The 27754-nt window shown below is 41.1% G+C and overlaps 2 protein-coding genes across 3 annotated transcripts in view; one reads left to right on the forward strand and one right to left on the reverse strand.

Annotated features, from left to right (window-relative positions):
- The window catches only part of LOC111237488 (glutamate receptor ionotropic, NMDA 3A-like), a 41677-nt gene extending 31974 nt beyond the window's left edge, over positions 1–9703 (forward strand). Inside the window, exon 11 of the mRNA XM_022766605.1 lies at positions 9127–9703. Coding sequence (XP_022622326.1) covers positions 9127–9703 — 577 coding nt within the window. The remainder of the gene's footprint in view (positions 1–9126) is intronic.
- A 3756-nt stretch (positions 9704–13459) lies between these two features.
- The window catches only part of plppr1 (phospholipid phosphatase related 1), a 49854-nt gene continuing 35559 nt past the window's right edge, over positions 13460–27754 (reverse strand). Inside the window, exons 5-8 of one of the 2 annotated variants that reach the window (XM_022766587.1) lie at positions 23451–23701; positions 20603–20779; positions 15535–15666; positions 13460–14910 (exon numbers count right to left, since the gene is read on the reverse strand). In XM_022766587.1, coding sequence (XP_022622308.1) covers positions 14878–14910; positions 15535–15666; positions 20603–20779; positions 23451–23701 — 593 coding nt within the window. In that variant the 3' untranslated portion in view covers positions 13460–14877. The other variant, XM_022766588.1, reaches the window with a different exon arrangement.

A 27754-nucleotide genomic window follows, 5' to 3' on the forward strand; every position in this document is an offset into this window, starting at 1 on the left:
AAAACCATCTCAGAGGAGATAGTTGTGGTTTTACATCTAATCTCTCACGTCTCTCTCTGGAGCTCTAACAAGAACAGGGTGTTTTGTGTGTGTTGTTGTGACTGTTTTCTGAGTGACGCACAGCCAGGCCAACCACAGGTAACAGATCGTAGTGTACTATTGTAGCTTGGTAAAAAACTCGTCAGTAAATGCAGTTGGCAATGACTTAAAATGCTCTGGTGATTCAGAAAAAATAAATTTTAGCCACTGGTCTTTAATATCCTTGGCAAAGCTGTGCAATGAGATAATGGCTTCCTGACATCCAACGATTCAATGTTTCCCTGACATTTTTCAGTCTTGTAGCTTCTTAGCTCAGAATGAAAGCTTGGTGTTGTGTTGTTAATTAAAAAAGTTCAGACAGTGGGTCTGAGTGGGCCGGCGCTGAGGGTATGGCCGACTTCAGTGACATCACAAAATGACAGAATTGACGGCTTGTTTCAAGGCAGTTTCTGAATACTTTGACAGTATTCATGTAACACCTTGACATGCTTAATAAACAAAAAAAAAAGATATGGAAATCTCACTTTCTACAACATGGAACCTTTAAGTGATTGAACTGAATGTCATCTGAGCCCAGTTGTGTTGTAATCATTTAAGACCCATTAGTACATTTAGTTTTGACTCTTGACATGCAAAGATTTGTCAAAAATAGGACTGCCACTCATTTTAACCAAATGTTGTAGAGAAGAGATGTAACGCTGACAATAACTGCAATATTGTCAGCGTTACGACAATATTTTCATGTTTATTTTCTATCAGGGTGTATTTTACTCCTCAGAGTGGTGTCAAACCACTGCACCCTCTATTTTCCCACCACTTCAAGTCTTTAAACTCCAGTGTGTCTTCTCGTACAAAGTGCTTTACTTCATTTAGAGGCATGTCAAGGAAGCGACTGTTTAAAGCAAATGGTGATTATAGTTAGATTTGGTGGGAAAGGCTCTGCTGTTTGAGGGAGCTCTCAATGAATCCAAGCAGTAATATGGATTCTGCTGAGAGAGCTAATCCCCCCCAAAACAAAATTATTGCTCCCTGCTTAATAAGTATAAGCAGGGGCACATAAAAAAATTAAAAAAAAAACTGAGCCACTGTGATCTGCCATCCTGACTACGCAACAAGCACATTTAAATTTCCCTTGAATGCCAACAAAGCCCTTTATATGTGAGAAGTAGCTCAGACAACATCCTGGCTGCCCTCAGATAAATACTGTATGTGGCAGGATACTAACAGGATCCTCATCCAAGGGAAATATTCAACTAAATGTAACTAACCCATGAGAAGCAACAACCATGTTGCAATTTCCCCTAAATGCTACCAAGCACTTCTCGTATCGAGTTATAAGTCAATATTATTGATCACTCTCAAAAGGAAGTGCAACTAAAATGAATAACCATAAACAAGTCTGGAGTAAAGAATTATTTGAATGATCTGCTAAACTGAATGCACGAGCCAAAAGAAAACCACCAAAACAGCTTCAAACCACAAGGTGAAAATGTGCCCAAGACCGACTCAACTCATACTCTAGTATCCCAATCGTAGTCTGCAACAAATAGCAGCTACAGGAACCTCGTTTGGACAAAACCAAATGCAAATAAACACACACAGGTTGCATATGAATACACAAACAATGCAAAACAAACACACAGAGATTTAGCAGCACAACAGCAAGCAAAGCAGCCAGCAAGCACAACATCACGCTTTATCATGACGCTGAATCAGATCAGCAGTGAAGCTCAGCGGGGAAATAGCCAACAACAATACAGCCATGGTTATCTTGCTGGCACGGCCCAGGAAACAGGCTGCACGGAGCCAACACATGACATGTCACTGGCACTGAATGAAAGCGCGAGCAGCACAGCGGCAGATATTTAGCTTACCCCCCGGGTATGACGGCGGGTTGAAGTCCGGTGAAGGCCACTGGCAGAGTGGACGCGGACTGACAGCAAACAGAGGGAAAACTCGGCCTCTATCCGGTCGGTGTCGTGAACTGGATGAAGGCTGACTGACAACAGCTTGGCGGAGGAGGGTGCGAACGTTTGCTTTTTAATCCAGGTCATCCGAAATGAGAGGCACAGACGCGGACAGGTGAGGTGCGGCACCGCTAGGTGACAGGTCAGATTGTCCGCGGTGTACACCTGAAGGAATATGATTGGATGCTGCTAATCACACAGCAGCGAATGAGCCAGTCAGTGTAAAGCATACTGCAAACTTCTGGTTCCGTCAATCGGCCAACATAGGTGACTTCCTTCGACAGAAACTTTTATTTTGTAATACATTTTATACGTTTCAAAATGCCGTAAAATGTATTCGATTAAAGGAAAATGTTATGCTGAGTTATAGGGTGTCATTGCATGAGTCCATATGATGTAACCTTAATTCACACTACACATGCACAGAAGCGTTTTCAGCGAGCCACTGGCCACATTATCAGGCTGAGAATAAGTGACATCAATTAACATCCAAGTGGCAGTTAGGGGACTCGTTTTTAATCAGAAGCTAAATAGAACGGTCAGTCTGTTGGAAGTTAATTATCGGTAAGGGATATTGAGGAAATAATCTCACGCTGACGTCACAGAGTATTGTTTGGTACAGCGGGTCAGAGAGGGAGATTTAGTAGCCTAAATCATGAAAGCTTCTTTTTGGGCAGCTTCGGTGTCTCTTCAAATGTTGCATGTGTGCGCTTTGTTCAGATGAGTTGCAAAAAACCCTTCCACAGTCATTTTGACACCGCTGTACCATTGTGTTGTTTTATTCATTTTCGATTTCTGCTCATGTTGTCATTTTAACATCACTTTGGAGCTCATTCTTTGCGATCGCACAAGCATATCTTGATGTAGAGGGAAATTGACTCTCTTTTAATCCTCTAAGGAGAGATCAAAACAATCCTCAACCTATTGCTGAGCAAAAGATTTTATTACACCCTGCTGCTCTCTATTTCACATCTATCCCTACTTAGCGACGCACTCTGAGGGGACACTCAGGTGGAGCGCTCAAAGTGGGGATTAAGTACACGTAATAATTGTGGAGCTAAGGCCATGTGACGGATGCCTGTGGTAATGAGGATAGATTACCTACTCCTGCATAATTACGCTCATTCAATCAAGCTCTTCTGCATCGTGGCTGCACGTTGCCGAAGAGTCAGAACTTATTACTGTCATATTGTCCGTGTCCTGCAGAAAACCTTGCGTGTCAATTTTGCAAGCACTGTACTGAAATGGTTCCAGCTTGGGGCCAGTTACACGAAAATACATGAATAAACCCCTCTGAGTATCAATGTTGTTACTGCAGTACATTTTAAAGAAGTATTCTACTGTGTGTCCACCTCTTTTTTTTATCAGTGTAATAAAACACAGTATTATATAACAAAATGGAGCATATGAGTTAAAATTAAAGAGTTTAAAACAACTATTTAAGATGGAACCATAATATATTTCATTTCCTAACTGTGCTAACAAGGATGTAGAAAAACCCGAAGGCATGAGAGAACTGTCCGACTGAGCGAATTAGGAGCAGTGTCTGTAATAGCCTGAAACACTCTCTGATGGCCAATTAACATCCTGTGATTTAGTATCAAACGCAGTGTTAAGGTCATGTAGCTGGAGAAAAGGCCTTTCACTTCTACTAGATCAATAATATCAGTTACGAGTTGACTGCTATGCTCTTTTTAATAGAGAAATTAGATGGGGATTGGACCATTGCTTCTTCTGTTTATGCGTATTATACTACAGCTATAATAACTAAAACCTGTTACGCTGGCATTTATTGTAGTGACACATTCAAAGTCAATTTTTTTCACTGTATTACATTTAATTTCTTATGCAGTTTTGATTTTTGCTATAGTCACTTATCTTGTTTCACTTCTGTTTCATGTCCTATTTAATTTACCAGCTATTTTCAAATACTTTAAAGGTCCATATTATATAAAGAGTAATTTCCATGTCTTTTTTTTATTATAAAGCAGATCTAGGTTCTCTATTAATACTGTGAAAGTATTAAAGCACTCAGTCCACAAAGAAATACACACAGCCTGTATTCACAGAAGCTGTGCCTTAAAACAAGCCATCAGCACTTCCATAACTTTGTGATATCACAATTTTACAGTTACATCCCTCACCCATGCCTCATGCCATTTTGGTACTTGAAGCCACAAATATATCTTCTTAAGGATCAACACTTCAAATAAAACACCAGAAAAGCATAAGATATGGGACCTTTAACTCTGGTCTCTGTTTTGTTTTTATTGCAAACTCTGCTACCTCCATGTAGTTTAGGACACAATTTGCATTTTGCTTTTCTATTCCTCACCTCTGGAGCAACCACAGCAGCTCTACAGAGTCCAAATGGCTGGGCAGAGACTGCGCTTCCCTGTCTCAGTCCTGATGAGTGATTCTTTTGTCGTGCACTTCAATTTCAAATAAGTGTAATCACAACAGATGAGAGTTACTGTGTGTAACAGTCAAACACAAGAAGACCAAATTTGACAGTAATGTTTTCCCCCTCCACAGTGTGATCAAGAGGTCATTCAAAGCTGTACAGAACCGCAGCCTGGAGCTGGTAGGGATTCAGTATCCTGCTCAAGGACACTTCAGCTGGGTTCATATCTGTGTGCTGCACCTGCGTCCTGCTTGTTGAAGGACAGCCCCCCCCCCTATTCACAATGCTACAAGCTGTGCTTATATTTCTTGTTGTCACTGGTAGTGGCAACATCTGTGCTGACATATGTGTTAGGAAATAGTGTGTCTGTGGTGAAATATTGTAGCATAGAGATCTGCAGCAGGTAAATGTGAATCAACACTGAGCTGTCCTCTTTTCATAAGCTGCGGTGGTTGGCGTGTGATTTCAAAGTATCTACGATTATTGGAAGTTCCGAGTAGTTAATAACCTTGGATTCTGTATTTGGTTCATGCATCTAACAACTTTGGATCCACAGTAGGTTGCAAGGACATGCATAAAGTCACTGCATATGGAGGAAATCAATATTTATGAAAATGTAAATGAAGGATTGGGCATATCCTAATAAGAGGAATCTGGCAACCCAGCACATTGGGAGTATGAGAGACCAGATGTATGTGGAGGAATGTGAGAGCTGCAAATTGTGGAGGGATGTAGGGGGGAGTAGGGGTATCTAACCCTCAGCAGTTGTAAAAACTAAATGGATTGTCTCTCAAGGCTGACTTGCAGTCGTGTGTTTAAGCCTCTGGCCTCTTCATATACAGAATGCAAAACACTGAGCTACATTTGTTTTTGAGTGAGAAAAGAAAAGGCCCTCTGATGTTAATGAGAGGAACACAATGAGCTTAACAGCTCTCACAGTCAAAACCTTAAATGTTTCATTTCTCTTTCGGATGCACATAATCCTTCACACAAAAACTTTTGTATAGAGTGAATGACTGGAGTGACTCTTCTGAACACAGCACCATGTTATAAAACAATGAAGACATGAATAACATCCAAATATTGGGGGGGGGTTTATCTGCTAAACAAAATTGTCCGCACTGCATGGTGCACGTTTCCCTGTCTGACCTTGATATAATTATTTCTTGTGGGACACTGCACTGCGCTCATATCTACCAGGCAGAAAAGTTAGTGATTACATTTTTTCCAGTGGAATCATGTAGACATTGTCTCCATCATTTTCCCCCATTCATATCATGAAGTTGAAAAAAAGCTCTTTCATGTGGAGGCGACACCTGGACTCCTAAAGCCTGAGGAAATGAAGTTAGAGACTGGATGAAAAAGCAATAGAGTAGCAAAGCATAGGACTAGTATTATTACCAATGATAAGAATCATCTCAAAGTGCTTTCAAAATGAGTACATGAAAACCAAAAGTTCAATTCATCAATAAAACCCACAGCAGTGCATGCAAAGGATGATAAAAGCATAATAAAGCAAGTCTATAAAGGTGAGTTTTAATTTAAAAGCCTGACTTTTCCACATTCAAGCCAGCGTTTGTTTTCAAACTAATTGTTAAACCAGGGGTCTACCTGAGAGCCTCTGGCTGCTGGGATATGGCTTAGTTAGTGACAGAACATCTCTGCTACAAAGGCAGTCTTACCACTAATAAGCACTTCTTCTAAAGATGCTAAAATTGTGGGTGATTATCCTAAGATTTAAGGCTTAAGAGAACTGATAACGCTAACCACATGGCAAAATAAGCTCCCTTTCACTGCAGCCATGATGTCAGCACAGCTGCCTTCTTGTCAAAAGGTGCATATATCATTTTTTAAGATGAAATTCTTTTTATGTTCTTATATAGTCTGATGTCTCATCTTTCAGTTTAAGGTCTCTTTTGATGTCAGGAGTATCTCATTAGATTCGTCTTGTCACTTTTTTTTTATCATCAGCAGAAATACCTTTGATTCAGAGAGTTCTTAAGTTAGGCTGCAATTCAAATGTTCGGGGATCTCTCTCTCTTCTCTTCTCTTCTCTTCTCTTCTCTTCTCTTCTCTTCTCTTCTCTTCTCTTCTCTTCTCTTCTCTTCTCTGCCCCTTTAATTAAACCATGGTTATTTTTCAGCTTGCAAATCTGGTCCAATTGATATGAAAAAGTTTCTGTTTGAGAGAGCAAACCAAATTTTGTTCTTTTCCAAGTCTCCGGCAAGTCAGAGCTATCCTATAAATGACTGCAGGAACCACTAGAGTTGACAGGGAGAACAGTACGCATTATATCGTATTGGCATTTTATATACTGGGTTATGTTCTCATTCTCTGTGATAGGCAAATTTATTTTTTTTCGCTATCATGCCATTACTCAATCATTAAAATCTAATAGTAATCTGTTTGCCACTCTTGCCATTCTTATAAATATAAATTCATAAAATGCAGTTTTTATTTATTTATTTGTTTGTTTGTATGTTTCTCAGGATATAAACTATAAATCTTGCCCTCACATCACCTTTTAATCCACTAATGCACCAAAACAAGTCATAATGTTGATATTTAAGAAAGCTATGAAAAACTATTGGGTTGCTAAATGTATTAACCGGAGGATAAACATATCTTCTAAATATTCAGAATCAAAGCAAAACATTTCCATGGCTCGGTGAAGCAAGGACACTCACTGGTTATTTTGTCTAAACCTAAGATGACACCAGCCTCATGTAATAATATTGCAGCTGCCACTTTCTTTCTGCCTTCTTCCCACCATGTGCTGATGCTGTATGGGAAAAAAAAAAGGGGAGAAGCTTTGGGCAAAGGTCCAGGGTGAATTCATGTTGCATTTTTTTCATGGTCAGCGCCATCAAAGGCACTGTTATATCACCATGGAGAACCATAGCTGGCTATTTTTATTAAGTTTGTGTGGCTGTAAAACTCCAATGAAGTAGCTTTGCGATTATATTTCTCTTCCATGCTTTGGAACGCTTCCACAATACACGAAACATGCTTATGCGGGATAACTGAGATGAAGAGGAGGCAGGACAAATGCTGCAAAATGAATGCTCATTGTGGATGACTCAGCTCCTCCATCACTCCCCGGAGTAGCATGAAGAGAAAGGGTATGTTTTGATCCCAGGTGTCAGCCGATGTGTGTCTCAGCCTGGATAGAACATGACATTCGTGATGTTGTGTCAAACTGACACATTACCCCTTCAACCCACGTTACTGCTGCAAGTGCTCATTAGCTTGAAGATGAAGGTAGACCTCCAGGTTGGTGGGATCAGTTCAGGCGCTGGGGAAAATAAATTAGGCACAGATTTGATTTCTACCAGTTGACAGTTAAGTTTTTTCTTCTTCCTTTTTTGTCTTGAATGCCTATTCATTACAAAAAAAAAAAAAAAAAAAGCTAAATGAAAGTTAAATATATTTCAACAAGAAATAATTTAAGAAGGAATCTAGGCATCAGCCCATTCATTTATTGTGAATGGCTGTTGTATCTGTGGCATCACAGACAGCAGTTTCACAATGTTTACTGGATGTACCTTTTAATCGCCATGTTCTAACAAAATAGGTTGTGTGACCGTGAGGCCAGCTAGTCAGGACATGAGAAGTATGATGCAGACTTCCAACCCCAACTACCCTGCCAACTAAGAGGACACTTTACACTGTGCGCCATCCAATCTGCAAGACTAGCCACAACACAGCTTCTTTGAGAGGATTTTTTTTTGTACAAACTTTACAAAATGATCGTATACATTCCAAGTGGAGAAGAAATCATCAAAACTATTTACACTATTTTCACAAGAATGGGGGTTGGATTCTCTTTAAAACAAAAGTCCGCAGCCAGGCTAGCAGGTATGTGAAGCTGTACTTAAGCAACACTTTGAGTTAAATGCTAACGTCATCATGCTGACAATCTCACAGTTGCCGTTGTGCAATTTTGAGCATATCATCATGTTTAGTATAGCACAGCTAAGGCTGATGGTAATGTCATTAGTTTAGCAGGTATTTTGCCATAAATCCAAGTAGTGGACAATTTCAAACTGTGACTGATGATGGTGTTAAATGAAATGCTAAGGAATCACCAAAGTTATTACAATTCATCCTGAGGGGGAACGTTAATGTCTGTACAAAATTTAATGTCCAAATCCATGAAACTGTTGTGATATGTCATTTTGGAACAGACTGGTGGACCTTGCATTGCTAAATAAAAAAATATATATATAAATAGTAAACATTAATAGCAGAACAATACACCCAGGGACACACACAAAAAAGGCATTTTTCATTTAATGGGACATTTAGGGAGAAGACTTGTACTATTTCTTGGCAAGCATTCATGCTGGTTGTTGTATTCCTTCAAGAATCTCGACGTGAGCCTCTTAACAATAACGTCTGGAACTTTCCAATACAGGAGTTTAGGGACATTTTCCTCCACTTTACTTTCTTGTTCACGGTCAGGTCCTGCCTAATTACAGGACCAGACCACGGTACCATATGCACTGTATATTCACAGTGTAAGCGCAGGGTTGACATCATCTGTATGTCTCTATAACAGTCAGGGAGAGAGATTCCTCTGAGGAACTGGTCTTACATAGGATTCAGCCTGTAAAGATCCAGTCAGATGAACAACAACTCCCCCTCATTGGTATTCTTAGGGTAGAAAAACGGTTTCCTCACTCTCATGTCTCTCTGTATCTGTCTTATCTCCAGGTGCAATGAGGGAAACAACCAGTCAGCATCTTGGAATCCAGCAGAGTCCTCCCACTGCAACAGGCGTAGGGTCCTTCCACAAGACATGCAGAATGACCTGGAGCGCCCATCCTCCCAGGATCTTCCTCCTCCACCGCCCCCTTCTCCCCTGCCCCATCCCCACTCTCTTCCCCTCCTGGAGAAACACCTGCCAATAGTGACCACCTCCAATGGTCGCTCCGACCTGTTAGGGCGAGCATTGAGCCACGGACTGGGCCCAGGGCAGGGCGGCTCCCTACAGGGCCTAACACAGTCCCGGGGTTTGGGTGTGGGCGACTGCGGCCCCGGCCTTGGCGTGGGCCGGAACCCCCTGGTCCAGGAGCTGTCAGAACTGGAGGGCCAAATCCTCGTAATCAAGCAGCAGCTGCAGTCAGCCATGAGGAGGAAGAGAGAGCTAGAACAGTACCAATCAGAAAACCAGCAAGCAAACCAGACTGCACCCAGTCAGCCCTCTACTCTCCAGTCTAACCAGTTTGCTCAGTATACCCAGTCCCACCAGCAGACTAACCAACACACAAACACACTCCCAGAGTTCTGAAGCTTTTCGTCTCTGTTTTGCCCAGAGGAAAACCTGGTGAGACCCGGGAGGGACGAGTTTCCAAAACCTCCTGCAGGTTCTGGAAAAGGGTCCTCTCCTGAGTTCTGGAGCAGGAACCTTCACATTTCTGGAAGCTGAATCCTCCCTTAGGCTCAGGAGTTCCCCTAAACACCAGACTGAAACTTTCTCCACGGGTCAGATCCTGTTCTGTAACTTCAGAGGGACATTTCCTGACTTCTGGAACGTGTGATTTGATTAGACGAGAGACAATGGACAAAGGCGAACCAGGGATCCTGAACCAAATCTGTTCTCACTAGCTTGTTGCTGTCACTGAAGAGCTGTGCAGTCCCCTCCTCTTCTTAACGCCCCCCCCACACACATTTTTCTTCACCTCCTTTTCAACCTTTTTCTGATCCCTCCATTTTTTTTCCTATTATTTCCATTCCGTCTCCTCTCTACTTTTGTCCCTCTCCTCCCTTCCCCCTAAGCCTTGTCTCTTCAAGGGTACAGATTTGCTTGCCATGACGATAAGCTTGATCATAGATATGACGACTCTTTGGTATTTAAGCTTAATGGGCTAATTCACCTGAGTCTTGCGTTGAGATTCATTGAGAGTGTAAAATGACCTGAGGTTGAACCCAGCCAGTTAATTCTTTATGTCCCCGTGTCTTGCTGAAACCTTGTATCTTTGATGGGGTAAGAGGAGAAACACAACTGTGACTGGTTGATTTTGCCATTGATGCCAAATGTTTCTGGCCTTTCACAGCGCGTTCACTTGACCTATGGGGCATTTTTCTCTGGTTAGTCTTTTCAGGGTTGTTGGGGCTGTTGTTAAATAAAGATATGAAGTTATGGCAAGACACCTCTACATTCATCAAGAATGGATTCTAGGACTATACAAAATCTTATTTATGGATCACTGTATAATGTTGTCCTGCACTTCACTGATGCACTTCTAGTTTCTTAAGGAAAGCTGCACATACAAGTCATCATTTAACTTGTCAGAGTTTGAGTTACGGTCTAGAAGCTTTTTTTTTTTTTCTTTTTCATAATGGCTTCATGGTTATAAGAGGTAATAAGATAAACATTTTCTAGTCAGGGACTCAAAACAAAACCCTTTTTTTGCCCAGCCTCTTTAGATCATAGCGGTCAGTGCTCTTGTAATATTGTGACACAACAAACACAAGATTACCAGAGCAGTTTTTTTTTTTTTTTTTTGGTACAAACCCTAAAAGAGGCAAATGTATAAAAACATCAACATGAACATACTGTAGACCACTCGCTGAACTCTGACATGTTATTTAATTATGATGAAAAATTCACAACTGGACACACTGAAACAGTCCCTCTGTGATGAGACCTGTTTTCTTGCATCTTTTCTGTTTGGGTTTGGATGTGTTCTGTTATTAAAAATTACCTCTCTTCTTTGCACTCAATTTAATTACCTCTCTTCTTACGACACTTCTATTCACGATTTTCAGTGCATATTACAAAGCAGAACGGGGCATAGTTGTGTTCAGTTTTAATTATTGCATCTGCACAACCTCGAAACTGTCAGGTATGAAGTGACTCTCCTCTCTGTGTTTTCTAAAGACCTTCATGTCGTTCGTTTCCGGCAACAAAATGCATTTCCAGCCGAGTGACTCAAGTGAGGACCAGAGGCTTGATGATTTCAACAGACTATCATGCATTTTTTTTTTCCCCCAGGATTTAAGGGATTTGCCTTCACTGATAGGTAATGAGCTCTTGTAAGACAAAGATGAGTCAGTGAAACCAGAGGAACAATGGCTGACATCCAGGGCAAACCAATCACACCTTGCGTTGAAAATGTATTTGCTTGAATTTTTTTTTTTTTTTTTTGTCCAAGTTGGCCATTGAGATTCACCTGCAGTTGCTCATTTCCTCCCATCTAAAAAGATTCCATTATGGTTTAAAAAAAAAAAAAAAAAAAAAAAAAAACAGCCTGCAGCGATTCATAACCAACCCACTCAGAGCTTTGCTGCCTACCTTCAAACGATATTCGGTTGTTGCTCTATTCTTCAGTCAGTCATATTGCTAGAGGACAGCGATTTGGACGGGGAGTCGAACGCAGAACAGCCAAGGATGACATTTTATAAACACATGGCATGGTCAAATACTGCCCAAGACACACAAAGAAAGAGACAGAGAGAGAGAGAGAGAGAGAGAGAGAGAGAGAGAGACACAAAAAAAACAGCCCCTATCTATTTAGCCAGTGTGTCTGCAGGGTAAGCGCAGGCTGTCACAGCTGAAATGAATACCTGACAGAGCAAAAGAGCAAGTGCACTGGCTGAGCCGTCAGCTTTCTTTGTGTCTGTGTGTGTGTGTGTGTGTGTGTGTGTGTGTGTGTGTATGTGTATGTGTGTGTGTGTATGCCTTGCTTAGCGGTGGCATAAACATCACCAAAGTCGAAGCGGTCGTAACAGGATGAATCAACAGAAAAACTAAATAAGAGCCCCGTTTTAGCATATCTATGCTCATTCTAATCGCTCGCCCGGGTGGCTCGTGCCGGGCGGACAGGGGTGTGGTGTGAAGGAGGAGAAGGCCGCCTCACAGGATGTGACACAGAATAGTTTTTGAAAACCCGTCTAAACATAAGCTCCCGGAAACATCATGTTTTTTTTTCTCCTGACTTGTTCTCCGAGGCAACAATCAGGCTTCTCCTTTGAACTTGCTCATACAGAATTTGTTAGAAGTAAATACATTTCTAGTTTTTTTTTTGTAAAGACCCCCCCCCCCCCCCCGAACATTCTGTAATTTCAAACTCAAAATCTATTTAGTGAAACTGTTCTGCGATGATCCTCTCCAAAGATTTACTTTTAACTGCTTGAATACATATCTGAAGAACTTATACTAAGAAGGTTTTTTTTTTTTCCTTCTTCTTCCACTGAACTGAGCTTTCATAGAAGCACGTCCCCCCAGGCTGCGTGCTGCCCACTGCACCCTCTATCAAGCAAATGTTCAAAGACGGGATCTCATTACACCTCCATCCTGCAAGTATTCGCTCCATCTCCCGTTCACTTCGACTGAAGCCTGTACCAGTGACAGATTCAGCACGTGTTCCTTGTTTCGCCCCCGGCTTTGACTCTGGTGGATTCGCAGTTCAGAGTTCACCTTTTCTTCAAGTTTTGACTATGCGAATGTGCACAATACAAACACTGACGCACCGTGTGTTCCAGCAGGCTTCAAACCACAGCTTCAGTCCTAAAAGATGTTCTGAAGTTTCTGGTCACTCTGCTCAATATTTATTTATTACCCACAGGGCTGAGTGCAGGGAAATTTTATTTATTTATTTTTTTCTGAACAAAAGCCCAATGTAACCACCTACCATACCTTCAAGCTGAAGATGAGCCATGGTTGAGGTTAGGGGCCAATCACTGCCAAGAAGGAGGGATTTGTATGCAGCAGAGAAGACTGTACTGTATGTCTGACTGCAAGGCTCAAAGGCTCATGTTGGAAGTTTCTTAATATTCAAACAAACACAAGGACAGACGCATTTCCCACTTCCTCCAGCAAAGTACGGTGCAAAGACTGACTGCTTTCTGCCTCCATTTCCTCCTCTTGGTTATGTGAGTTTGAAAGTGAAACAGGAGAGGAATGAGGCTACACTTGTTTTGTATGATCCTAACATATTATTCTGCTTGTTTTTAGCCACGTTTGTTTACAATAAGAGATTAAAAAAAGTTTCCCACTTTTAATTGGAGCATTCTGACACAATGAAAAACACCAGAGAACTCATTGTTGCTACTGACTATTTAATTCGTGGACAAACCAAGAAAAAAAATATATATATATGCAGCATTTTGAATGAAATGCTTTTCTTTTGTTCCCAAAGTAAAAGACGATTATGATCACAATGATAATGAGTATAATTCAAATCATGAATATTTATAAAACATCTTGACTTCTCTCTTCATGCTGGGCGTATCTTCCAATAGGAAATGGAATCACAACATTGCATCACAATCCACTGGTGGCTCGGGGAAGGGGAAGGGTACCTCAAGGAGGAAAAGTGAAGCAGGAGTCATTAGCCTGGTTTCCATTAGAAGGGCTAGCCGGGCCTTAAGTCAGTCAGTCAGTTTCACTCCAAAGAGCATTTCTGTCTCTCTTTTTTTTTCTTTTTTCCGGCATATTTTATAAGGTCTTCTTCCATCGGGATTTCAGTTTAAATTTAATTGTAAAGCCGCACCAGTGAAATCTTCAGGTAGATCTGGCACAGGCTAGCCCCACTGGACCTCTCTGTTGAGAAATATCTATTAACATCACAGTGAATCAGGAAATTGGGGTGAAACACACTCATAGTGAGAATACATTGTGGCTGATAAGTTGGCACAGCAGGTGCCAAACCCCATTTTCTGACTCGGAGGATGTCACTGACTCTTCCTTGTCATTTCCTCCAAAGGGAAGAGGGGTCGTTCCCCAAAACACTTAAACTGATACCAAAACATATCCAGGTTTACAGCAGGCAAACAGGTCCAAATGGATCATAACTGTCATACAGATTAACAAAAATCTTTACAAAATATGACCTGACATGGTCAATTAATGTACAGAAAGAGATAATAAAAAGAAGGATTCTGTCTTTTTTTCTGTACAAATGACAAACATCACAGAACAACAACATCAATATGTTTTTTTCCATAGCAGATTTTTCAGACTGAAAGGGGAGGGGGGGGTTAGATGTGGTGATCGATGAGGCTTTTCACCTGGCAGGATGCGATGTAAGACAGAGTGAGTCAGCTGACAGGAAGTGTGCAGGTTTAACACCATCAGGATAGGCTACAGCACTCGCTCATACAAAAATGTACAAAACACCGTCCTCTAACTACAAACAGCACACCTTGGAGGAAAAAAAATGTCCCATGTTTCAAATGGTTTCAAATATCCGGAAAAACAATCTGTGCTTACGTTTGCTTCGTGATATTTTTGCAGCTGATGTGATCTGTGTGCCCCTCGGCAGGATGAATTGAGCATAGCCCAACTAGATGAGAACCATTGCAAACATGGCGTCTTTTGTCCCCCAGGTGAATGAAACAGATATATCAGGAGTGTTTTTTTTTTTTTGTTAAGCATTCGGAGCCACGTGGCATGCGTCCTCGTCATTGTGTCTGGAAGTGCTGTGGAGACGCAAACGTGACCCGGTGCTGCCCCCTTAGTCATGTGACCTCCGTCATCGATGCCGAGTGGTTCTGCAAATGGATGTGGGAGGAGGGGATGGAGAAAGAGGTGTAAGGGTTGAGACAGATGAGGAAAAACAAAAGCAAATGGAAGGAGACAGGAGAGGGAAAAGGTGTGGAGAGGAAAGGTAGAGGAAATCATTGTCAGGCAGTGTCAGGAGTGCTCGGTGTGAGGTTCTGTATGTTCGTCTGTGAGGACAGGGGCGTAGTGCAAAATGTCATGCCGGTATGTTCCTCTGAACATGTGTCATTGCTTTGTGTGAAAGAAAGAAAGAAAGAAAGAAAGAAAGAAAGACAGAAAGGAACGAAGAAAGAAAGAAAGAAAGAAAGAAAGAAAGAAAGAAAGAAAGAAAGAAAGAAAGAACACATTGTGAACCAAATATGTGAGTGATATTAAAACTCTCTCTTTAGTTAAGGAATTCTGAGCAGGACATGAAAAGGGAAATTCCAACAAATTACAGTAACATTTACTGTGTAAACCAAATTCCAGGAGACTAAATTAAAAGTATGTGGAGTGGGGATTTTTGTTTTAATCTGAAGGCCTTGAGGGAGCTCTACCAATTAATGGGGAAAGATAATGCACATCCTAGAGATTAAAGTTTTTGGGATTACTCCAGGTTAAGTGTTTTTAGCTACCTGTGCGCTGAGGGTCTCCAGAGGACTCTCTACACGGGGGAAAGTCATTAGAGGCAGACCACGGTAGTCTTCAGTCTTCTGTTTAGCTGCTGCGCTGTGGACGCCTTTGAAGTTGTTCACAACACATATACCCTGTGAAGAATGAGGACAGTTCAGCATTAATAGCAAGACAGGTTGACAATGACAGAGGTTGACGTGGAATTGAAACACCGCGACCGGTGTCATGCACCCTCCCAGGTTACATCCACATTTAGGTTTTTACAGATTAGATTTAGTGAATCCATGACAACATTTTTTCATTTAACATTAGGAAATAATAATAATTATAAGAATATCTTGTAACCTAAGTCCCCCAATTAATAGGCCAAATCATCCAAATGTTATAATAAGACTAAGAGTCTACAGCCATGCCAGCAATTTTGTGAGGATATATTTAGGAAAGTGGTGCTTTGAGTTAAATGCCAATGTTAGCATGCTAACATGCTCCCAATGACACTGCTAACATCACAATGCAATCTTAGTTTTACATATTACCATGCTTATATTTGCTATACTTAGCTGATTGGTATGTCACTTATTCTGCAGACATTTGGTCAAAAAGACTCAAACTATAGTTAAAAAAAGAATGCCAATCAAATCAAAATGTGATTTCTCAAAACTTAAATCAAACTGCCACCTAACCCCTGCGCCAATGAGATCTTAAGCTCCAATTAGAGGGAGTTAAGAGCACCCATGAATTTTCTTTGGAGAGATGCAGCCATATTTTCTGCTTCATAACTTTTGCAGTTGCTAGTGCTGTAATATAAAGTTTATATGGGTGTAAATACTCAATGAAACATTGCATGAGTCCACAAAAGTCAGTCATCATTTAATGCAGTCAGGAGATGCTCCGGGATGTTTATCTTTGTGGCATGGCACCGTGCCCAGCAGGCACTGATATCTTGTTTCTTCATTTATATGTCTGTTAAAATTCTTGTAAATTACATTTAGTCTGCTTGTAAATTCTTTTTTTTGTCCATCAGTCAAGTTCTTTTTAACATTAGAGACACAACCGACACTGCAGCATCTCTGAACTACTTCATAGACTAGTTAATCAAAGAAGGCAGCCTAGGGGGAGATCCCAACCCCCCAGGCCAACCATGCCCTCAGGCGGTGGCAAAGGAGAAAATGAAGCAGGGCGATTCACTGCTGGAGGATGCTCAAAGTTTCCCTGTTTGTGGTACTTCTTGGACGGTGCTTCTCTAGTACTATTCCCACACCGAGGAAATGAATGAATCACAGTGGCTTGGCATCACCGTTTCACAAAAACAGATAAATTCTTTACAACAATGTCTGTCACAGTGAATCTAAACTCCAAGTTGATTAGGTTGACTCATGGGCAAGTGAGAAAGTGCAGGCGTTTGTGCTCAGCTCTACACGGACACTTGATTTCCATGGTTTTAACATGACTTCTTATCTACTCTTGGAACCTTTTTTTAAGCTTGTTTCAAACACGTTTCAGTATGGCATCCGCTTTTCTTTTCGTTTTTTTTCCCTTTTTTTCACTCAATTGCATCCCCTAAGGTCATGGATGAGTGCTTTCTGTCCATTTTTGTGTCTTGTCATCCATGCTAAGAAAGTCTCAGCCAAGCTGCAATCTGTTGTCTCAGGTGAGGAAAGTGACATTTGCTTATTTCCATGAAAATACTTGAAAAAATTATATTTTGAGGCTTTCAAATACAAAAAGGTCCTGTACATATTGTCTGGCCACAGGATCCAATTTTGCACCACAATATCAGGTCCAGATCAAACTGACCACATTTATGTCATGCTTTTTGATTTTCAGACTGATTAGAAAACACCTGACCTGCATAACACGAGACAGGATTTGGACTCTTTCGGACTCAGCAAGTGTCAAGCTTGGACCTGTAGTTTGTCTTGGATCAAGCAGAAAAACCTGTCTACTATCTTAGGATTTTACCAATATCATTCTGGAGTTCTACGACCAAGTGATTAACACTGATCCCTCAGTCTGCTGCCAGAGGACAAACCTCTTGTAGGACTAACAGCAGTTGCTGTTTGATGAGCCCGTTCAGATCTCCTCTCTGTAAGCAGCGCAGGTAGCGCAGGGATTTTAAGATATATACCTGCTTTCTACTTCTCTTTGTGCCAATTAATTTCCCTCAAGATGGCAGTCCATCAAACAGCCTGAGTTCTCAGATGACAAGACCTTGATAAGCTTCTTCAGGACCATTAGGCCCACGTGTAGGGGAGAGGCAGCCCTCCTCGGTTCATGGTTTGCTGATTATAAAAAGGTGGAAATGAGCAGGTTCAAAACTGCTGAGGTGATGATTGACTTTCTTGTGTTCATCTTTCCCTGGAGATCACTGACTCAATGTATGTCAATTTTTATAGGTCAATCATTGAAAGCTTAGATCCTTCATTAAAGAGCGGGGTGCAGTGGCTCCTCCTCCTCGTGTACCAAGGACAAAGCTGCTCCATGTTGACCTCACTGATGATCACTGGCTTTTAGCTTCCTTCAACACAACTCAACAGCAAAGACAAGAGCAGGAATGACCACCATGCAAGGTAAACTAGAAGCATCGAATCACCAAAATCTACCATCATCTGAGCATCTGCTATGGAGCTACAGGAATTTGCCCTCCTAATGCTCACCCTTAGCAAACCCCACACATTATGTGAAGCCCACCTCACCATCCTGAAGAGCTGTCTGTAAATCTTACTGTTGCCACTTATTTATCGCCCTTCACTCTCTTAACATCGAACAGGGTTGAAACCAAGCATCCTGCACAACCACTATATCCGCACATACATGTAGTACCTGGATACCATGAACAGGGAGATTTTTTCAATACAAAATTATCTTCAGCATCTAGGAAATATACATTTTTTCAGAAACTATTGGATGAATCGCCATGGAATTTGGTAAAGACATTCATGGTCCCCAGATGATGAAACCTATTGACTTGGGCAATTCGTCGACTTTTCCTGCCACCGCCAGCAAGTCACACTTTTCACTTATCCAGTGAAACATCTCAGTCAATAGATTAGCACAAATTTTTGTGACATTCACTGTCCCCAGAGGATATAGTCAAATGATTTAAGTGATTCCCTTTCCTCTGTGGTCCTCTAGGGCCTGTTCATTCCTTTTTTTAAATATCAGATACAAATCTGAGTACATGGTAAAGTGTGTGATAGTGTTTATTATAATTATTATAATTTCAAACTTTTTACTCTTTGTACCAATGACTAGCTGTAGTACTTCCAGCTGCTTTAAAGGCCTGAAAACATTAAAATGACTTACTTACACTAGTTTTACCATGTAACTTGTGGGATCGCAAGTTGTAAACATCACCGCTACGATGTACATTCCCATACGACATTCACAAACTTTACTATGTTTGATGACAGCTGAAAGACAAAACCTGAAGAGCTTTCCTGTGAATACGTCACAAACCACTTTTTGTAAATCAGCCACCAGCAACTAGCACAAATACCAACCCCTGATTTCCTCTTTCCTCAGTCTTCCCTCCATGTCTCCACCCCCCTCTCCTCTCTGTCACACTCCTTCCTGCTTTGACGCTCGGGACCTATTGGCAATAACAAGCAATGAAGCCTCTGAGACTGTTAAATAAATCTTTTTTTGATTTTTTTTTTTTTTTTTTTGGGGGGGGGGGGGTCCCCCCCTTCACCTTCCTTCCTCGTCAGTGGGCTTTCCGTCTCAACCTCAAAACAACTTGAGGGGTTCAGCTGTAATCACTACCCTGCATTTAAACACTCAGCATAAAATGTGATGTTGACGAAGCCTTTTTGATTTTCAGTGGAAGTCGGGCCGTCTGATAACACATCACAGGAGGCTGATCTTGATTTTGAACTTGGACATGTGGAAAAACTAGTCCAGTCTGTACAATTTATTCATTATTATGACATTTTGTTTCAATAAGATGAATAACTACAATCCTTACTTCTGGTGTACAGAACCAGAATGGATCAGATCACTGGCTCCCTCCATCATCTCTGAATTACACACAACCACTAATTAAAACTAATGTGTCTCGCAGTCTTATTTTGGTCCTTCCGCCTCCTCCTCACCGTGCTCTAACGAAACTAGAGCGTCTGCTGATCTCAGTGGAAATCCAGGTGCCACCTCAGTATTTTTCTCTCCTTTCTTTTCTTCTCCTCTGTCCCCCAATCAGCTAGTGTGTCCTCAACTTCATCCCTCCATCCAAATTCACCTGTATCTGAACCTCCTCCGAGCCCATTATAAACTCTGTTTCACATCCAATCGCCCATCACCTCTTCATGAACTACTCCTTAAAGCGTCTTTATCAAAACAGTGTTTAGGAACTCATTATTCCTGCCTGAAATCCTGACTGTACCCTTTTAAATACACCGTATGGCCTCTCCAGTTATCATTAAAAATCTACAGACGGGTGACAGATTAAAGGAAACCCCTGAAAAATGAGTGGAGAAACAGGATGACAACACCCCCATCCGTAGGGCATGAGGGGTCACTGAGTATGAAAATGATGTGACTCATACGCTATGGCCTTCACAGTCACCAGATCTCAATCCAACTGAACACCTGTGGGAGATTTTGGACCAATGTGCGACAGCACTCTACCCACCATCATCAAAACATCAAATGAGGGAAATGAGGGAATATCTTTTGGATGAACAGAAGAGTTGCCAAGGAGCACTGGAGCTGTTCTGGCGGCATGCGGCGTTCCAACACCTTACTAAGACACTTTATGTTGTTCCTTTAATTTGTCATCCGTCTGTATATAGTAATTACAAAAAATCTGCTGTGCATAGGAACTTTAGGGCATAAATAAGCATCAAGTCTGGCTTCAAAATGGCACCAAACCCACATTACAGGCTGCAGCCTGAATTAATCATTTAATTACTAGTTTGGGTCAGTTCCAAAATGAAGCTGAATTATTATTATAATTTGAAAATAACTCATGACCGGAATCCACCTCAGAACAATCATCTTCTCTTTTCTCTCCTCTCCTTTAATCCCTTTTTCTGGACCTCCCCAAAATTTTCATTTGCCCATCGTCCTCACCAGAAACAGAGCGACAGCTGATCCCAATATAAATCCAGCCACTACATCCGAACAGTGGTTTCGGTACTCCGAGACTCGGTTGAGGCCGGTGAGGAAGGCCGAGCAGAGCGTGCCCAGACAGAGCACAGGCTTGGCCAGGCGGCTGGACTTGGTCTTGATGGTGCTGGTGATGTACATCTGTGAGGGAAGAGCGTAGGGAGATAAGATCAAACCAAAGATGTGAAAATACAAAAATATCATGTTTTGTTTTCTTTCTTTTCTGTGTCCCAAAGGATGAACAATAGCCCCTGTTCCTCTCTTTAGGTAGACAAGAACAGAGGCAAGTCTCATGCAGAGCAACTGGAGGCGTTCCCACACAAGTCAAATATTTTGCAATTTCATGACAGCACAAAGCCTCCATTGCATAGCAAAACAGTTCAGGAAAGATGTCAAAAACTTACATCATAACAGTGAAATAACTTTCCAAAACAAAGAGTTTTTTCATAGAGAATAAAAGATGAACCTAATAAGGGAATCTCTTACTGTGAGTGAAAGTTTGGAGAAGAAGAAGAATTCAGCATTTAAAATCAGTCATCCTACATAGTATATGTTCTCACTTCTTGAACTTTTACCTCCTCTCATGCCAACTGAGGAGCTGTACATATCAAGTACTCTTTTCATCCGCAATCTGTCCTTGTGTCCCTCTTGCTCATGCTAATAAAATCCGCACTTCTGCTCTCTTTCTCTTTTCTGAAGCTGAGCCCCTCCGACACGCCGACGTCAAATAGCAGCTCTTCAAATAGTTCTTCAAAAAGCCATTCTTTGTTCCTCCAGACAATTTTCTAAAACTGCCTGAGCCCCATTTGAAGTGTCATAGCAAAGGGCCTAAATACTTCAATGTGATATTTCAGTTTTTTCTTTTTCATAAATATACAAACATTTCTAAAATTCAGTTTTTACTTTGTCATTTTGTTGTATTGAATGTAGATTGATGAGGGAAATAAAGAGTTTTTATTTTATTTTATTTTATTTTAGCATAAAGCTGCAGCATAACAAAATGTGAAGAAACACCTTCTGAATGCACTGCATACTTGTGTGAAATATTCCTTGACAGAATTTCAGGAAATATTAATTCCTTCCATCAAAGAATGAAAGGTGCTACGTTGCACCTCTTTACAGCAAATAATCCTTTTTATCCAGTCTCTTTGTTAAACTGCAGATCTAGTGTATAATTTTAATCAGCCCAGGCTAAAAGGATCTATTCATCTGATTGTTTGGGCATGTTTTGTTTTTTTAAACATTCCATTATTTGTTTCCACCAAAATGTAAACTAATTACATTCAGTCCCAAATGAGTAACTCTAGTGCTACAAGTACATTTGACATTGATTTTTAATTAACTGTGTTTCGGTTGTATTGAAGAAATTCTATCTGAAAAATCTGGTGCAGAACGGCAACATTTGTTTTTGTCCATTCTCTTTTATGAGGCAGTGATTTAAGCAAACAGTAAATTTAAACAACAACAAATGCAAACACAGGGAAAGATATTTTTGGTTCAGTAAGTTCAGTAAGTAGCTACGTTACGAAGGGAAGCTGAATGGAAATTGAATAAAAATAAATAAAACACAGCAGTGGATATATCAGGAGATTATTTTTTTCAAATTGTACTGCAGCAATTCTTAAATTAAAGTTATTCACCAATCACACAAACTGAGATTTGCAGCAAAGCAGAGTGTGGACTACAAACAACATGATTTAAGTTGTATATTTTAGTTCAGCAGCTAAAAAGCTCTTAATTCTCAACAGTTTAACTGATGAGTGAATCAAGGTTATGTTTAATATCTTCGATATCTTCCCTTACACTGTTACATTAAATGATATTCTTCAAATAATACATGTGGACAGCAGCACGGAGAAAAGATCCTCACCAAGATTCCTGTGCAGCCGATATCAAACCATCACAAAGTCATGTGTTACATTGCTTTAGGGACAACATGCAGATCCTTAAATTTAAAAGAGTACTCCACCAATTCAGCATTGCATTCTTCAACACTGTTGGACTCACAGAGGACAAAAATAAGGATGTTAAAATGGATGCAGCAGAGCCAGAGATATCGTCTTTTTTCTTCCTTGTCAAAACCTGGTACCAACATTACTCACAATGCAACTTGATCATTGACATTTAGGTTTGGCTGTGTTATGCAAGTAGCAGCTAATGTAGCCCCGAGCTACTAGCCTCAAACAGAGACGAGGAGGAGGCTACAGAGGTCCGGTAAGCTCACTTCTTGCTGACTCCACAGCCCCCAGATTTTGTTTGTTGTCAAATTTATAGTCTTCACATCCAGCCAACGCTAACTCAAGTGGCAAATTTTTTTCACACAGTTTGTCAGATGTCGTGCAGCTCTCTCTGAAGCCACAAAAGGCTTCCCTAAAACTTTATTCACATATGCAGTAGTGCTCCCCAACACCTGTAAACTGACTTTGAAGTGTAAAATCAGGTGGAGTGCCTGTACTGAACATGGACGGCTGTTTACTTGCCAACCTAGATGAAATGCTGTCTCCAGAAGCAATGGCAATGTTAACTCTTGTTTTGCATCTATTTCTATCATGTACTTTCTTCTACTGAAGTTAGCATACTAACCAGCTAGCCCCAGCTCGTCTTGTCACTTTCCGATACCGAGTCACTGTAGCATCCAGTCAGCCCTGAAGAAGTAGCGCTGTTCAGAGGGTGTATTATAACTGACTAAAGCTCTTGACAAGACTGGTGAGTAAACAGCTGTTGATGCTAACATTGGCTATGTAGCAAAAAAAAAAACAAACAAAAAAAAAACATATTGAACTCCCATATAGTGCAGGTTCATTGTTCTCACCGTCAGGTAAACAGCTGAATAAACACTCAGCGAAGCGTCCTTGGATGGGAACGACCGGCGGGCGTTCTCCACCACAACAGGGTTCCCGGTGCAGATGTTGCCATTGACGATAAACTGATGATTAAAGCGACACTCTGTGCCAGTGTAGTTGGGCTTGCAGACAGACAGGAAGTAGGGCGAGAGACCTCCCGTCACCACCTGGCCCGCATTGACGAAGATGTCTGTGGCAAACAGACCGAAAGCAAACACACCTGTGGCACACAGAAAACACAGACACAGCACAGTGAGAACTTATACCATGAAACGAGTAAAGTAGAAAGAAAGAAAGAAAGAAAGAAAGACAGTAAAGACACACTGACACTGTCACAATATCAGATTTTCACTACACGATTATCGTGGCCACAAGAACTCATGATGACGATGTTATCTTGATATCTACAAAATTTGAAAAGAAATATGATGCGATCGGTCAAATTCATCTTTAACTTTATTTAATGTGTGTTTTGTCTCTTTTTTTGGCAAATGAATTAGACACAAATACGAGTGCAGGGAGGTGGAGAGAGTCTGTAACTCTGACTGTACAAAAATATACAAAAAGAACAATATCACTTGATGGATAGTGAAAAGGCAACCAGATAGACTGATAACAAAAGATCCACAAGGGCTCACATTTACCATCACCATATTACCATATGTGTATTATAAACACAATATCAACATTTCATTTTTAAAATATCACAGTTGATCTGTATCATCAATACCGGTAAATTGCAACACCCATAACTGACACATAAACACATTGAACTTAAAGGCTTAATTCACATTTCCACCTTACATTTTGATGCAATCGCCTTCTATCTGGGGTTAAATTAGCCTGTTACTATCTGGCTCCCAACGCTGGCACATAAGCTCCCAACTGTCATTAGCCTGAATCAAACCCAGGATCTAATGTTAATATTTCCTTCCCTTAAAAATTTCTTTTGAGGAAATGGGTATTATTTAAAGTCACTGCAGACATTTCTTGTATGTTCAAACAAAGGAACTGAACTTTAGATGCAAACTGTATTGATTCTGTAATCACAAATAATGTTACAGCGGCACCTGCATGTTTTCCATCACAAAATAGGTTTTTCTTGTTTGGTTTTTGTCCAATTTGCAGTATGTACGAATCTACCACTGGTAATGTTGGAATCAAATGAAGTTAATCTGGAAGGACAGAGGAGTGGACAACAGGCAGAGAAAGAAACATAAACACAGAAAAAACAGCATCTAATATGAATGATTGCACCGACACTTTGAGTGCACCAACCCTGACCAGTGTCTGCTTCTGCATTCCTTTTGCTATGAAATATGACTGTTGATTATCTGGCCTGCTTAGCCATGAAATTACTCTGCTTTGTATTCTCATCCAAAAGGGGGGTGGGGGGGGCTGCGTGGGGTGGGGGTTGGGGGGGCTGCAGAGGGCTGGGGGCGTGGGGAGCGGGAGGGTTCGGGTGCCTGTGAGGGGCACAGGGACATGATTGTGTGAAGGGCATTGAGGGAAATAGAGAAGAGGGGGAATTAGGGTGAGAGGAGAGGAGCTGGGAGGGGAGCAAGAGAGCGGGAAACGAAAAGCCTCAGTGATCCTACAAATTTGAGAGATTGTTCGGGAACAGACGGAAATATAAATCATCTGAATTGCCTAATGAATTTCTGATGAGTGTTCTATAAACTGCAGGGGTATTATTTAAAAATGAACAATACAGTTCTGATTATGCCAGAAGGCGACCTCCTTTACTGGAACATTAAAGAGTCTGTCAGTTTGCCCAGTTCTACTCAGGCTTTGTGGAAAAGTGGCTATAAAATAATTGCCCTTCAAAGAGTGTACCTGGAGGTCTGGTTAGAGCGTCAAGAAAAGAGATACAGGTGTGTGCGGTTAAAACCTGTAATTGTGCTGTAAACCAGCCTTATTATGAGAATATACATAACCTATACAGTGTATGATCCAACAAGTTTTAGGAAAATCTTTACATTCTATTTTGTTTCAGTGTTTAAACTGACAAGCCAAAACCAGCAAGTTTACCTCATTTAAGTTAAATGATATAACCAAGTGGCAACCTCTGGAGCTGTGAAAAAAAATGAAGACAACATGGAAGTGTCAAAAACTGCAGTTCTCGAAATGTCCACTTGAGCCTCGCTCCAAAAGCGACTCAATCCCCTAGACCAGTCCCCAATCCCCAATGGCCAACTTTACAGCAGAAATCAACCCATTAACAGCCTGGTACAAAAAAAGGTTTTGGTCTGTATAGCTAATTTTCCCCTTTTGTGGCAAATATACAGGGGGTGAATTTTAATATAACTCACCTGCTTGAATTTTATTAAGGTTTAAAGTTCTGCATAATTGAGGGTGTGTTGCTTTGAGTGACAGGTGGGTGAGCGTATGCTTGCCACAAACCTCTTTGCCCATTTTTGGATTAGCCAGGAGTTAGGTGGAGTGCCAAGATGGGGTTGGCAGAGCAGCTCACTCAGAGCTTCAAAACCGGCCTTCAGAAAACCTATGAGTGATGTCATGGAGGCTACATCCATCTTTATTTACAGTCTATATAACCGATGCCAATTAAGCCACATATGGCAATGTGTGAACCCAAGAGGAAAACAGAACAACTTATAAATACTCATGTGTGTGATTGATACCATAAAGTTATTTTATTCACACAAGGTGTTTGCACCTGTTACCCAACCATATACACAATATAGTAAACGTCACTAAAAGCAGCCCTAGGATCATAATGCCTAGTGAATACACATTAAGCCCCTGGTAAGCTTGATTCAAATTTATTTGATTCAATTTTTTATTCATGATTAAGAATGATCAAAGTTAAAGTTTGGGGGTTTAACAGTCAGAAACTGCAGAAAATTTGCTTCGTCAGGGCTGTGTGGTTTCATCAGGTTTGATTGAACGTAGCCTGCCATATAAGAACAAGCAAACAACTGCACAACTGTCATGACATAGCGATTCAAATGATGCTTAGTTCTTACTGCCTTTGGCAGAACATTTTGTGTTCTTGTTCTCTAAAACCAAATCTATCATCCTAAGAACCTGACTGAGAAAATAGATTTTCACACAGCAGCAGGATCTGCAGCCCATCATCGCGTCAGGATACACCACCGTCCCATTTCCCAGTGTCAATGAGCATCAGTGCCTCAGAAAAGCAGCAAATTCATCCCATTTGCTCAACAGATCAGATCCCAGATCCCATACATTCACTTTTTCTGTCTGCTCGTCAGGTGAGGTGTGTGCTACATGCATCAAATGATGTGACACAGTCAGTATGTGCTGAACCTTGTTCTCAAGTAATAGTAGTAGTAAGTAAGTAGTAAGTTGTAGTAGTAGTAGTAGTAAGTAGTCAAAGTTTTAAATATTGGACACTGGTTTACATGCATGGGTATTTGTTGGGGGTAGGTAGGCAGCAGCTGTTCTGACACAGAAAAGAATAAAAATGCAAACATGTCTGTGATGGTCTTTAAAAACCTCACACTGACCCACTTTCATCCCTGTCATCTCATCCTTCACTGGCCTGCATCCACCTGTCTCTGACACAACAGAAACACGGCTGATCCCATTGTATAGCATGTCACTCAGAGGTCACCGGAACCTTGCTCGCTTGATGACCATGTCGCTCGCACACTCTCTTCTCCTTTTTCGCATTATGCTAGAAGTGTTGAGAATGTGAACAAACTAATCTTAAACACCAAATCCTGAAGCTCTGAATCATCAGGGTTAGTGCTGGAATCGGTAGCTTTTTGCATTGGAGCTCCCCTCACAGGTGACTGACAGCACCCACATTCAACTGTCAGCTCAGCCATGATATACAGCATGCCGCTTCCTGATTAAGAGCTTACTGAAAGACTGTGAAAGTCACACAAACAATTCTGATGCTACAGATGCATAGGTTCCTGAGCTCTTAACCTACTGCTTAAAGAGCTTTCTACTAAAAGAAACAGCAGAAGATTGAACCTAAACTCAATATTATCCAAAGCTGAACTGAGAAAAGTCAAAAGCAGCACCTTGACGTGGCGGTGATGTGACCGCTGAGGTGCATACTGATGTGTATTTGAATAATGATGTGATCTCTTAGCTACAAAACAAAACAAACTACACAGTTGGTGAGTATGAGTCTTTGTACTGAGCTGAGTGAAATGATCTGAATGAGTGAAATGATCCATCAATTTACTGTGTTTTGGTCCAGTGCAGCTGCACTGAGGTGACGCACCAGGCAAACGCTGGTGAGACTTTACAGGAATGCAGAACGAGGCACTCATCG

The sequence above is a fragment of the Seriola dumerili genome, unplaced genomic scaffold (genome assembly GCF_002260705.1).
Source record: "Seriola dumerili isolate Sdu_G_001 unplaced genomic scaffold, Sdu_1.0 BDQW01000874.1, whole genome shotgun sequence".
Classification (NCBI taxonomy): Eukaryota; Metazoa; Chordata; class Actinopteri; order Carangiformes; family Carangidae; genus Seriola; species Seriola dumerili.